The sequence below is a fragment of the Echinops telfairi genome, unplaced genomic scaffold (assembly GCF_000313985.2).
Source record: "Echinops telfairi isolate 266 unplaced genomic scaffold, ASM31398v2 ScPeMD7_7416;HRSCAF=8454, whole genome shotgun sequence".
Lineage (NCBI taxonomy): Eukaryota > Metazoa > Chordata > Mammalia > Afrosoricida > Tenrecidae > Echinops > Echinops telfairi.
This window is the reverse complement of record NW_022111316.1, coordinates 2447904-2462720: the sequence shown is the minus strand read 5'-3', so window position 1 is coordinate 2462720 and position 14817 is coordinate 2447904. Positions and strand designations below refer to the sequence as shown.

Genomic DNA, 14817 nt, shown 5'->3' with positions numbered 1-14817 from the left:
TTTGGTGGCACTGATTATATTCTTGGAAGGTGCAACCACTCTCATGTTCCTTTTCGGAGTCGTCCTCCCCCAGGAACACAAAATCACTGCTCCTTAAGTTTCCTATTGACTCTTTCAAGTTGCTGTTGTGAATTTGTGCATATCTTTTTTTTTTGGAAACCAATTATTATTCATAAGTGCCTATCTAAGGATCAGGTATCAGGCATCAAAGAACAAAAAATCTTATCATTGTGAATAAGGGGGAGTGTGGAGTGGAGACCCAAAGCCCATCGGTAGGCAACAGGACATCCCCTTACAGAAGGGTGGCAGGGAGGAGACGAGCCAGTCAGGGTGCAATATAGCATCAATGAAACATACAACTTTCCTCTAGTCCTTTAATGCTTCTTCCCCCTACACTATCATTATCCCAATTCTACCTTACAAATCCGGCTAGACCAGAGCATGTACATGGGTACAGATGAAAGCTGGAAACACAGGGAATCCAGGACAGATAACCCCCTCAGGACTAATGATGTGAGTAGCGATACCAGGAGGGTAAGAGGCAGGTGGGGGAGAAAGGAGGAACCAATCACAATGATCTACATATAACCCCCTCCTTGAGGGAGGGGTGGGTGAAGGGAGACATCAGTCAGTGTAAGACATGGAAAAATGATAATTTATAAATTATCAAGGGTTCGTGAGGGAGAGTTGGGGAGGGAGGGGTAAAATGAGGAGCTGATACTAAGGGCTCAAGTAGAAAATGTTTTGAGAATGATGATGGCAACAAATGTACAAATGTGCTTGACACAAGGGATGTATGTATGGATTGTGAGGAGCTGATACTAAGGGCTCAAGTAGAAAATGTTTTGAGAATGATGATGGCAACAAATGTACAAATGTGTTTTACACAAGGGATGTATGTATGGATTGTGATGAGTTGTATGAGCCCCCAATAAAATGATTTCTAAAACAAAAGAGGTGAAAAAAATGTAAGTGCCTATCTAATACTCACCCATCACCTGTGTATCATTTGTCAGGGTTTTCTCTTTTTTTTTTTAATAAATCATTTAATTGGGGGCTCTTATAATGATCCATATATCAATTATATCAAGCACATTTGTATACATGCTGCTGTCATCACGTTCAAAACATTTTCCTTCAACTTGAGCCCTTGGTATCAGTTCCTCTTTTTCCCTTCACTCCCCACCCTCGTGATCCTTTGATAAATTATAAATTATTATTTTCCTATCTTACACCATCCGCTGTCTCCCTTCACCCATATTTGTTGTTCGCTTCCCTGGGGCGTGTTGTGTTATACATCAATCACTGCAAGGTTTTCTTTTTCTTATTTAGAGATATTATATACATGAATGTTAATGTTTAACTCTGCCACGTTGCTGTAGATTAGTGTGTCACCTAATTTGATGACTTTAAATCTCTATCAGCTGGGAAGTTGTTCACATTGCCCTCCTTGGTTATGCTTAGCATTCAAAATGACCTTTGGAGTGCTAGAACAGTATCCGGGACACACGCATGACTCAAAAGATCGGTTGGTATTGTAAGCTATTGTGATAGTCAGATTCAAAGAATGTACCTGGGGGGCTGCATTGTCTTTTTCTCACAGGTAACACTTCGGGACAAGGGCCGATATTACTCAAGCTGCAGTGGAGAATGGAAATCCAAGGCGCACATAACTTGAGTTCCTTTTGAGCCTTACAGGCAATCGGGCATGGGTCTTCCAGCCCCACTGCTTCTCAGAGCTGCCATTTCCTGGCCTCTTAAGTTTCAAGGCTGGACGACACGGTCTGTGGTGTTCTTCAGACACTGTGAAGCCAGTCTTCTGAGGATGGAAGGGCAACCCTGGAGGGACAGTCCCACCCAAATGAACTTGAGCTATCTAGGATTTTGTATTCTTTCCTGTTCTGAGAGGATACAGCTTCTGCCAGGTTATTTTATTCTCATTGCAGTGGTACTCCACCACTTGTCTGTCCATTTGTCAGGCTGTGGTGAGTTGTGTGTTGCTGTGATGCCGGCAGCAGTCACTTATATGTTCAGACACCAGCAAGGTCACGCAAAGTGAAGAGGTTTCAGCAGAGCTTCCTAAGAACAGACTACAAAGAAGGAATCGGCTAGTTCTGAGGAACGAGCCATTAAAAGCCTTACACACAGCGTCGGACCAGGGTCAGCTATGAAAGACCGCGTGACTATTAACAGCAGAACATCGTCAGAGCGAGTGCCTGAAGATGAGCCCTCCAGGCCGGAAGGCACTCACATGACTGAGGAAGAGCTGCCTTCTCGAAGTCCAGCTAATCCTAACGACGTGGATGGAGCAAAACCCACAGGAGTAAAGCTTTTAGGACTATCATTTGCTGATGGGACAGGATGCAAAATGAGAAGAAAAAGCTGTAAACATCCATTCCTAATTGGAACTTGGAATGTATCAACGAAGAATGTAGGAAAATCGGAAGTTGTCAAAAATGAAATGGAACACAAAAAGATCGAACAACTAGGTATGCGTGAGCTGAAACGGGCTGGTGTTGGCCATTTTAAATCTGAAAATCATATGGTTTCCTACGGTGAGAAAGACAGATTCAGGAGGAATGGTGTTGCATTCATTGGTACAAAGGACAGCTTCCTTTCCACATTCCCATTTCTAACTTTTTCCAATTTTGCCGGTTCTAACATCTTCAACATTTTAAGAGTAAAAGTGATACTCAAGGCACAAGTAATTCACCTATGGGCTTACTTCAAAGAATGACAAGCTCGTTCCCATCTCCTTTGAAGAGATGAAATGATAAAATGTCAGAGGGAGCTAAGCACCTATGAACCATGAGGGTAGCTAAATGCCAACCCGGGCTCATGGCATTTCTTAAAACACTCAGGGGTCATCCCGGCAGCGCCCCAAAGCTTGTGGTATTGAAGGAGCAGAGAAAAGACTCACCGGTGGAACAGAAGATAAAGTTCAGAAGCAGACTCACACAAAGGAAGTCACCCGATCTCTGACTAAGGAGCAAAGGGACTCCGTGGACAAGGGCAGTCTTCTTACCTAACGGCGCTGCAGCCACTAAGCACGCACACCCGGAAGGCTCAATCTCCACACAGAGCCTACCTCTTTTACAGAAATGATTTCCAAATGGGCCTCAGACCTAAAGGCCCGATGTCAAACTATAACACTTCTAGGAGGTAACAGGAGAAAGTCCAGGTTGGCCCGGGGTCTGGCAGTATACATTAGAGAAGACAAAACACTAATTACTCAAGAAAAACAAAGCTGGACTTCATATAAAGTAAAAACCTGTGCTGAAGATATTAAGAGAATGAAAGGACAAGCCACAGACTGTGAGATGTTCGCAAAACACATCTCAGATCAAGAATTTGTAGGCCAGTAGAAAAAGATCCCATAAGAGTGCACAATGACAGCTTGGGTTACACAAGGGACCAAAGCTCTCAGGAGAAATCTTATCAGGCACATGGATGGCAAAGAAGCCTATGAAAGGATGTTATTAGAGAACTGCACATCAAGGAGATCTGGATCTGTTCCGTATCTATTTGAACAGCTAACATCCAGAGCACTGATATTACCAACTGCCAGAGAGAACACGGAGCAACGGGAACTCACAGGCGTCCCTCCTGGGAATGCAAAATGATACAGCTCGCTTGGAAGTTTGACAGTCTCTTAGAAAGCTAGACAGACTCTTACTTTACTATCCTGCTATGCTGTTTCGAGGTATTATCCAAATGAGTTAAGAATGGATTCCCCCATAAATCCTGCATTCAAATGTTTATAGTTTTTTTTCCCTATAACTGGCGCAAACTGGAAGTAACCGGTGAAGACATCCTTCACTAGCTGAGTGGATACACAAACCATGGTACATCCAGTCAATGGAGTAAAAGCAAAACGGTTCTAGACAAAAATGTCTGTCAAAAATCAGCAGACAAAATCCCTCCCAAGCCTGTTGCTCGTGGGTAGATTTTCTCCTGTGTAAGTTGGGGAGGCCATGGGGGGGAAGACTCTGGGGGCATACTGGTTGTGTGTTAGCTTCACTCTGCAAGTTCAGCAGTTTGAAACCACCAGCTGCTCTGCAGGAGAAAGACTGGGGCTTCATAGTCCCGGAAACCCTGTCCTATAGGGGTCACTGAGTGGGGCATGGACCCAACGACACAGTTTGTTTTTCGTTTGGTTGGAAGTCAGGGGTGGGGATTCACATCTGCTGAGAAACGGCAGATGGTTGGAGAACAATTCTGTTGTGCAATTAAGACGGGGCGGAAGGAATGGATGGACAGACGTGGAGGGGACAAAGTTTTCTTGGTACCTTAAGCCAAGTTATGTAAACACACAATCTCTGCTTCCTTTATAATATCAGACAGAGACATTGTTTGCAGTCCCCAGCCCCAAGAGGCGTGCTTGTTTATCTGCACACCAGAATGCATTACAAACCATATGCTGAAGCAGTAAGCAGAAATGCAGGCACTTTTTTTTCAAGTATACAATTTGTTTTTATTTACAATACCCTATAAAAATGTAAATTTAGAAACTTTTATTTTCATTAATTGGAACCAAACAGGAGAAAGCACAGGGAGGGAGAAAAAAATCATCAAGTATTCACTTGATCAGTTGTGAAGGAAAGAGTCCGTAGATGATGGGAGAGGGAAGCTGGGTCAGGCCACAGGGGCATGGCTGGTGGGGGCAGGGTCTACACAGTGGGAAGGCAATGGAGACAGAGGAGAGCGAGCATGGAGAACAAAGAGCGGTTCTAACGGAGGATTTTACTGTTGTACATGTCATGTGCAAAATGTGTATTCTCTTTAAGTATCATAACCTGTCCTCCCCACTATATCCCAAAAGGCGAGAACAGCACAGGGTGAGCGTGGACTATCAGGCAACATTAATGGATGGAGATTTCATAATCATGAGGGTTCAGAGCCCCCTATCCTAGTTGATTGGTGAATGGGAGCGGGTCAATGAACAGGCTCACGGCAGGCTGCCCTGCTAGGGTTCAACCCCAGGTCCCCTGGCTGCCTGGGAATGGGACTTGGGTGAGATGGACTAGCAGGGACAGTTGTTTTGTTCATGGGGTGGGGGGCAAAGCAAGCCAAACTTAGCAGTCTGTTTTCATTTGGAGTTTCTGCCCACGGCAGCAAATAAAAACAGGGTACAGCGAAGTAAGTCCACAGATGGCTTGCTGAAGTCGTCTCAGGAAGACAAGGTGAGTGTACAAAAAGCCACACTGCAGAAGCAGGCTCTAAGCGAGGACCGGCCTGGGTGCTTGCACGTCCTGGAGAGGGGACGGGCCCAAGCGCGAGGTGGTTGTCTCGGGGACAATGTGCCCTTTCTCCCGAGGTGGACAGAAACAAGAGAAGTACAAGTGGGGAAGAGAATAAGGGCTTCTCGGCCTACATTTGGGCACCAGCCAATTCAGAGTTCTGATGAGATGTACTGCTTATCTCTTAATTATAGTGAAACACGTAGAACCCACCAAATTAATTACGAGATGGAAAAGAGATTTAAAATGTGGTAATTAAAAAAACACAACAACCTGCAATTAGAGGAGGGGTGTGTCACCAAATACTTTTTCTAAGCCAAAACTCATTCTCTAAGGACCTTTTGGAGATCACAGAAATGCTTGTCTAAGGGAGTGTTGAGGGAGTGTGTGTGTGTTGTAGGTGTAGATATATGTCAATTTCTACTTAATTGGTTCTCCTATCATATTAATACGGGCAATGAAGAAAGACTTCAGTAGGATGAGGGTAGGAATCCTTTGGAGGGGCTACAATCTACTCGGAACTGAGTAGCGGTGGTGATACAGGGAGAGGGCGTGTTTGTATTTCTAGGGCAAAGAAAATGCAAACTTGAGAGAACTGAGTAAAGGCAGGCATGCAGAATTGTAACATAGAAGGTGAGGCAGAAACCAGCAGAAGTGTCACCCAGTCAAATGTCACAGAGCAGCGGGGAGACGCCTGGCAGAGAGAGAGTCCCTGGGAGCCGGGATCGATCTCCCGAGGCTTTTGCTTTGGGGACAAAGCTACCTTCCCTCTCACATTTAAAACACTCCATTGGTGATGACAGCAGTGCAGGTGGCAGCCAAAAGGAGGTACGTGACGCATTTGGGGATCTTTTATCGGATCCCCTGAACAAGCCTAAGGGTATAAAGAAAAAGAGAAACTTGTTTGAATAAACAAATCAAGACAGATTCTTGTAAGAATCATCACAACCAAACACCCAAGAGCCTGCCTGCGCTCTCCCTGAGCACTTCGTCAGCTTCTGTGACTACTGCCCCAGGACAGCACTTATAGCTAGGAGTTGATTTTAATCTTTTCCACCAAATTCCGTTTCACTCCTCCCCACACCCTCTACTCATCAGTAGCTACTGAAGTGCCAGCTTCATGACGCGTGTTCTTGTTTCCGACTTACTGCAGTTTCGTCTCCAGCAAGTTCAGTTTCTGCCGATCGACGTAGCGTGAGAAGAGGGACACGAGGTTGGTGGGTTCGGAGATGGGCTTGGCCAGGGCTGCCTGGGGAATCTGCAGCAGCTCCCGAGTTGCCATGAACATCACCTCTGTCCTGGTGAGGAAAGCCAAGGACAAATGACCCTGTGCTTGCCCACTCACAGCACCCTCAAGGACAATGGGGAACCATGTCTTTTCAAATCTTTAAAGGAGCAGACAGCCCCATCTTTCTCCTGAAGAACAACTGGCGCGTTCAAACTGCTGACCCTTTTGTCAGCAGATCCACGTGTGACCCACTCCATCAGTGCCCCTTACAAATTACGCAAAAGGATGTAGAATAAGAGAAGCAGCCCAGCCCAGACTGACCACTGGCTGTTTTGCGCTGATTCCGTAGCAGGGTCTGAACTCTGTAGGTCTTCCCCACGGCTCAGGACGACGAGGAGCAGTGACAGGCCAAACTACAAGAGGAGACGGAAAAGAACAAATGTAGCACTGCACTGAATCCCCCTCGACCCCTTGGGGGGAACCCTGCACTAAATGGGGGATAGCACCAAAGCAAAAGGACCCCTTTGCGGCTGCACGGTCTATGAGGGGAGGCAGTCAGAGACAGAGGGGGGTGCATCAGTCCCCTGACTTCCCTATGCGTACAGTCATGACCGACTAAACATATCCAATAATGACAGAAAATGGCCATGTCCATTGTCCCCTCTGCCTTTCCCCACCCCAACCCGAGGTGAAGAAGCAATGTTTACCAGCCACAGATAACATGGGATTACGCCTCTATATTCGGGCACAGAAATGGATCGAAAAGACGCCTCTATATTCGGGCACAGAAATGGATCGAAAAGAACAGTCATTCTGCAGGCTTCCCTGCACTTAGCTAAGAGCACAGCACCAAGTCCTGCCCATTGAGACAGCGATGAAGAAGTTGTTGGCTATAACTTTGGGGAAAGCTCCAGGTTGGGAGGAGACATGGCCAACCCATACCATGTTGCCTTGTGCGCCCACCCTTTTTTCCTGACGGAAAGAGAAACTTCAGTCTACATCCGACTTGGACCATGAGGGATCAGGACATGGCACCCTCTGCTACACATGGCAGAGAAGATAAAGCGAAGAAGTGTGGATCCCAGGTGACACTGTGAAGCCACGAGACTAGGTTTATTTCACAAGGGAGACAGAAAATCCCGACACTAGCAGTATTGCACCACCCCTGACTGTCAGAAGCCCTTTCCGCAAGTCCTTACTGGCCATGGCCAGCCACTATCCATTCTACAACCTTGCAGAGTTGGGGACACGAGAGCACAGGCCGACCTTATTCTGGAGCACAGCAGCGAGGTGAGGGTTGGTGGGTGCTGGTGCAGCTGTGCTCTGAGGTAGGTTCATTAGCTGTTGCAGAAGGCTGGTGATGGTCACTGATGGAAGGTGATAGAGGAGGAGGGAGAAGGGACTCAGTAAGCATGGCAGCACCTGCAAGGAAAACGTGAAAATATTACTCCTGCTACTTCCGGAAACAGTAACCCCACCCTGGGGCAAGGATGGGAGGGTGGGCAAGTGCATTTGCAACCACCCAGGCACGGCTGACCAAAAAGGGGTGGCAAGTTTGGCAGATACTACTACTGTCTTGACGAGATTCTAGAATAGCTACTGAGAACGCTGTCATCTCCATCTCCCCTGGAAACCTCATGACCCATTCCATCGAGGGTGTAAAGTCACTTCTCCAGCACAATAATGAAACACCAGTACTGTAATTTACACTTAGAAATACTCACATGCCTACAAGGTGTCAGCAGCTATGGGCTACAAACAAACAGTAAACAAGGCACAGACCCTCAAGGCATCTATAGCGAGGAAGACACAGGTAAACTGGAAATGTCACTATATTGTGATAAAAATGCAAAAATCCTCCCTGCCATTAAGTAGATGCTGACTCCCAGCGCAGCTCTACAAAACAGGGTACAAGTATCCCTGTGAGTTTCGGAAAACCGTAACTGTTTACGAAACTAGAAAGCTTTCTCCCACAGGATGGCTGGTGGTTTTAAACTGCTGACCTTACGGTTAGCTGCCCAACATGTAACCACTTCGTCACCAGGGGTTCTCTATACTGTGATAAGTTTTCTAAGATCAGTTCAGAGTGCTATGAATGGAATCAGCATTTCTAGAGAAATTATATCCGGTTTTGTCTTCATAAAATCTGAGAACAAAACAGGTCAATTATCACCCAACTCTGCAGCTTATTGGGGAAGCTAAATGTGGTGTTGAGTGTCACACAGCACGTAGCTGGAACAGGCCTGGCACAGAACACTGAAGTACTGTGGACTGCCGAAGAGCAAACCTGTCTTAAAAGAAGTAGGACCAGAGTGCTCCTCAGAGGCAAGGCTGGCGAGACTTCACCTCAGGTACTGTGGACGTGTTAGCAGGAGAGACCAGACCCTGGAGAAGGGCATCGCGCTTGGTGAAGCAGCAGGACAGTGGAAAAAAAGGAAGGCCCTTGGCAAGATGGACTGACACACGGTTTCAACAATGGGCTCAAACATAACAATTGTGAGGATGACACGGGACCCAGCAGTGTTTAGTTCTGTTGCACCTAAGATTGCTATGAACTGGAACTGACTTGAAGGGGCCCAACAAGAAAACCAGAACTCAATGACTTGAATTCTAGCCTTCATTTCTTTTTATCGTGTGACCCTGACTGGGAAGTTAAAACAGAGCTGCCACGTAAGGAGGTTTTAACCCAGGAGAATAAATCCAAAGTGCTTCCAGGTACTCAATGTCCACACTATCAAGAGTGGTCGCTGGCTTTACTTTAAATGGCACCCGAGGATGAAGAACAGGCAGACACACTTTCTGTGGTCTACTCGAACGAGTCTTTACTATGGACATCAGAACTGATTGTGGTGATGTACAGACAAGTCTTTTTTAAAGCAATGTAACCATGGATGTGTACGACGTGTATACTCTATCATGAAAACTACTGCAACCAAAACACAAAGTTGACCAAAGGTTACCATGGTGAAGGAGGAAGAATTTTTGCTTATGGGGCACTGAATTTATGTCAATGGTGGTAGATTAATTTGGAAAAGATATCAATAATGGTTCCACAACATGAAGAGTTTAATCAATGGCACTGCGTCATATATATAAGAAGCTGTTGAACTGGAGAATGGTTAGTTCTGGATATTTTCCCCACGATTAAAAAAATTACAATAATAACAATGAGTACAAGGAAGATGTTCTAAAACTGTGGTAATGATTATAAAACTCTTCTTGATATGACTGAACTACTGATTTGTATGTGCATGATATGTGGATGAAGTGCCAATGAAACTTTTTAAAAAGGTACACATTAGTTTCAGAAGCAGGGAAAGAACGATATGGATAAAAAAAATACCCAAATGAATGACAGAAGAGACTCTGAAACTTGCTGTGGCTGTGAAGGGGCTAGAAGAAGTAATGAAGTAGAAGAGTTGAACAGAGAACTTCAAAGGGAAGCTGGACAAGAAGTATAGCGTCTTCATGAAATGTGCAAAGACTTGGGAGTCAGAGAACAAAAGGCGGACAGCACTGACAAAAAGTAGGTCTCCAGCTGCAATACCGACCGAATCTATGAGCAAAACATCGGAAGATTTCGGAGCGCCAAAAGAAGATGAAAGGAGTATACCAAGTCACTGTACCAAGAACTGGTCAGCATCTTACCATTTCAAGAGGGAGCATATGCTTAAGAACCGAGTACAACTCTTATCACAATCCACACGATTGTGAGCCCCCAATAAAACGATTTTTTCTAAAAAAAAAAAGGACACTAATAAAGTTTGTATTAATGTGAGAAAAAAAATTCCATAAGTTGATTGTGTCAAGCACATTTGTACATTTGTTGCCATCAGTATGGAATGTTCGAAGAGCTATAAAAGCCCCTAATAAAATGACTTTAAAAAAAAAAGGCATTTACTGTGTGAATCATTAACAATCTACAGAAAAATGAGAATTCCAGAATGCTTTATTGTGTTTTTGTGGAACTTGTAAACAGACCAAGCAGCAGTCTTTTGAACAGAACAAGTGGATACTGAATCGTTTGAAATCAGGAAAGATGTGCATTAAGCTCGTATCTTTTCACCAAACTTACTTAATCCGTATGCTGAGCGAACAATCCAAGAAGCTGGGCTATCTGAAGAACACACCAGAAAAACCAGAACCGTGTCACCTGCGATGAGCACATGACACAACCGTGCTCGCTGAAAGTAATGGAAGCATTTACTGATGGAGATCAAAGACTACAAATTTCCACTACAGATTACAACTCATTGTAAAGAATACAAAAATCTTCACAATTGGATAGACCATAAATGGAGAGAAGGTTGGCATCTTTAAGGATTTCACTTTACAAGAGGATACCACCGAAAAATTGGAATCCCCAACCCCCCACCCCCAAAGCTATGTAGTTAAATTTTTTTACAAAACAACCTCATTGCCTTTAAAGTATTCTCCATTACACTTAATACATTTATCAAATCTGCGATTCCATTCTTGGAAACAGTTTTCAAACTCATCTGTTTGGATGGCTGACAGCACTTCCCTCGTTTTTTTGTTTACCTCTTCTACATTGCCAAATCGCTGTCCATTCATGTCCCTCTTCATTCAAAGAGACAAAAAGGAGTTGCACGGAGCAAGGTCAGTAAGGTGCATGGCACATGGCTTTTTGCCAAAAACTGGTGCACTAAGATGGTTGTGTGAGCAGGTGCATTGTCCTAGTGGCAAAACCAATCCGCTGCCTGCCATAAATCAGGCCTTTTCTGTTGTACACTGTTACACAGTCATTTCAGAACTTCTAAATAGAAAGCTTGAATAACAGTCTAACCTAATGGAATGAACTCCAAATGTGCTATGATTTGACATTTTCATCCGTTTCAGATGTTGATGGATATCCAGAACAAGGTTGTCATCAACAGACATTTCACCTTTTTGAGCCAAGAAAACCACTCTGTACACTCGAGTTTTTCCCATATTGCTGTCCTTTGTGTTTAACATCACAACAGTTTCTGTGGCATTTTTCCCAAGCAGGAAACAAAATTTCACAGCCGCACAGCAGCCATCACGAAAAATGAGATTCTAGTGTTAACTGCTTTTATGAAAAAATTCACTGTGACCAGAGAGAACCTTTCCAGGTGACGCCACTGGGTGCACTAACTCAGAGTGAGTTGCTTGATGCTTGCCCAGTGGGAAAAATGCATCCTATGAAAGCTTCGCTTGCCCAGTGCAATTCTAGTTTATTTGGGTACCCTTTGTATTTGGCTCCACAGTCATAGAAGCAGCAAGAAATAACTCAATGTGCTGCACTGTGCAAACTTGCTGCATCTGACCCAAACGTGGTATTTTCAATCGTCTCATCTGCATGTGCAACTGCACAAAAGAGAGACCAGAGAAGAACTGATGCATTTGAACTACAGTACTGGTAAAGAATATTGATATTACCATGGACTGCCTAAGGAATCAATACATCTGTCTTAGAAGAAGTACAACCAGAATGCTCCCTAGTAGCAAGGCTGGCATCTTATATACTTTGTATATCTTTCCAGGAGGGTCCAATTCCGGGAAAAAGAAATCATGGCTCACAAAGTAGAAAGTCAGCGAAAAACAGCAAGACCCTCAAGGAGATGGACTGGCACAGTGACTCAGACGTAACAACTGTGAGATGGCGCAGGACTAGGAACTCTTTCTTTCTGCTGTACATAGAGTCACTAAGAATTAGAATCGACTTGATGGCCCATACCCACCACTACCAACATCACCACCAAGCCTTTTACTCACGCTGTAGTCCAATAGAGCTCTCAGCTTCTCTCAAATGGCTCTTAGTTTCCCGAATCTCACTCTAATCTTATCCCCCTTGTCTTATCCTTCAGGAGCCCCAGGTGGTGCTAACGTTGCTAATGCCAAGGTCAGTGGTACAAACCTACCAGTAGTTCCTACGAAGAAATGTGAGATTATCTGCTCCCATTAAGATGTACAGCCTTGGAAACATGATAAAAGAGTAGCTATGAATCAGAATTGACTCAAGGATAGTGAGCTTGGGTACTATCCTTGTCACTCACTGCTAATCTTTCAAGTCCTATGAGAGCAGATAGCAGGTAAGCAGATAGCAACTTTAATCAAGACATTATTTTGTACACGGAATAGTCATGTTCCAAATTCCAACTTAAAGCACGGTACAAATTGTTTAAAAACTGCTGCCCTGATTCCTGTGGAACACCACTGAACTATTTCCACAGGGCATTATTAAGTGACTGACAACAACCCACCAGCAAAATAACTGAGACTCAGTGTCCCAACTTTGGTGAGCATCAGACTCAGAGGCGAACCTTATGAAAACTACAGAAGCTCCAATCATTCCTCTGCCAATTCTGATCCAGCAGGTTTGGGGTAGGGCTAAAGTACGTGCTTGCCAGACAATTCTCTATTAGCTGTTACACTCTGACTATGTTACACGTAGGACAGGACTGCTGCTTTATTCACGTTTAGTGTACAGCGCCTATGCAACGAACAATCAAATCAAGGAGGCCTGAAGGTATTGCTTTAAACAAGCAAATCAAATTGCCAAAGGTTAGATAAAGCAAGGGAGAGGGAGAGGGCAAGAAGTTTGGATTCTAGAGATGTTATCGGCTATGACCCCAAGGTGAGAGGCCTGTGCGTGAGAATCACCTCATCCTGTGCGTCCTTCTTGATGAGGAAAGGGAGGTTCCTGGCTGTTGTCATGAGAATGTCCGCTGCTTGCTCTGAGGAGAGGAAAGGGAGAATACGGGCAACCATTCTCTTCCCTTTCCGGATACACATGATCTGTACAAAGTGGTCATCACTTGGTCTGCAGGGGAAGAAAAGCGCCAACCCGGGTCAGCAAGAGCAGAGTAAGAAGCCCTCGTCTCCCCGTCTTAAGATGTGACTGTGCACTTGCTTTTACTCTAGAACCATCTCAGAGCAAACTGGTTGGAACTACTTCTCCAACTCTCAACTGAATGAGAACACTACCGCTCAAATTTTACTAATATAGGAAAGCACCATTTCACAAGCTGTAAGCTCAGGTTTTTGGCCAAACTGTATGCATCAACTTACATTCTTAATTCTAAGTAATTTCATTAAGAACAATGCAAGATTCATGTAGCCACATCTGGAAATACGCATAAAGAAAAATAAGAATATTCATAAGCTCAGAGATGATTTATTCATGCTACTAATTGTAAAAGACCTCTTTGCTGTGCATTGTACGTATTCTTTCCTTCATAAATGCGCCTAAAAAGTGATGGGAAAATGTGAGAACAGTACACGGTGAGGGTTTAACAACAAGACTGTATTTAACGTCACTTATTATACGTGGGAAGATGGTTGAAATAGCAAATGTTCTATCAACACACACAATTTGGCCCACAGAATTCATATGGCTTTGTCATTTGTAACTCCATTTTCGTCACTCAACAATGTACCATGACCACTTTCACATGTCAATTGGTGCTATTGAATTATACTTTAATGGCTGCACAACATTCCAATCTATAAAGAACACTTCTTCGGTCAGTCCCCTATGGTCAACCCAACTCCAGAAAAGTCTTGTTCTTGTGCTTTGTTTTATGTGTGCGTGCGCTCTGAAATAAGCGAATCAGTCATTTTTCTTGAATGGACAAGGGGCAAGGTAGTTACTAGGAAACATAATCTTCTTGCATTTGTCAAGTAAGTATTTGTTATTTACAAAGCATTTACCATTAGCAAGAGTTTGTTCCAGAGATTGAGTAGGCAGGAGACAACAGAGATACAGAGAAAAACATTCTTTACAAAAAACCACAGAAAACCAAACTTAGTTTCCATTGGAAGATCAACACGAATATTCTTGGACATCTCAAACACGCTGCCAATGAGGCACAGTGATCATACATATAGACCATTTCCAAGACTATCTATCCTCACAGAGAAAACCGTTTCTCCAACTTTCTTCCCTGGTGCAGCTGGTGGGTTTGAACCTGGGAGCAGCCCAATGCCTAACACAAAGTGCCACCAGAGCTCCTATGGAAACCCCTGTGGGGCACAGAACTTTATAAGTCCTACCTTAGTAGGTTGAAAATGCTACTAGTCATAAGTCGGATAAACCATTAACTGCAAAGATATTCCTGACTGCATCTTTAGTAACTTGCAGAGTCCCAAGCAGGTATCTTTTGAATAAATGAATACTATAGATATGGGGCCCTGGTCTCATGGTAGTTTACATGCTGGGCTGCTATCGGCAGTTCAAAACCACTAAAGAGTCTCATTTGTACACAAGGGCAGTTCTACTCTGTTCGGCAAGCTGTGTCAGAATCACCTTGATGGTCGCGGGCGTGAGGTGTGTGTGACAGATACAGGGCTGCTCTGAGTCAGAAT

At 44.3% G+C, this 14817-nt stretch overlaps 1 protein-coding gene across 1 annotated transcript in view; it reads right to left on the bottom strand.

The window, feature by feature from the left end:
- Window positions 1-4499: 4499 nt before the first annotated feature.
- PATL1 (PAT1 homolog 1, processing body mRNA decay factor) overlaps window positions 4500-14817 on the bottom strand; it is a 41422-nt gene continuing 31104 nt past the window's right edge. Inside the window, exons 16-20 of the mRNA XM_004714924.2 lie at window positions 13114-13273; window positions 7735-7890; window positions 6790-6881; window positions 6389-6538; window positions 4500-6114 (exon numbers count right to left, since the gene is read on the bottom strand). Of these exons, the coding sequence (XP_004714981.2) occupies window positions 6093-6114; window positions 6389-6538; window positions 6790-6881; window positions 7735-7890; window positions 13114-13273 (580 nt within the window). The 3' untranslated portion in view covers window positions 4500-6092. The remainder of the gene's footprint in view (window positions 6115-6388; window positions 6539-6789; window positions 6882-7734; window positions 7891-13113; window positions 13274-14817) is intronic.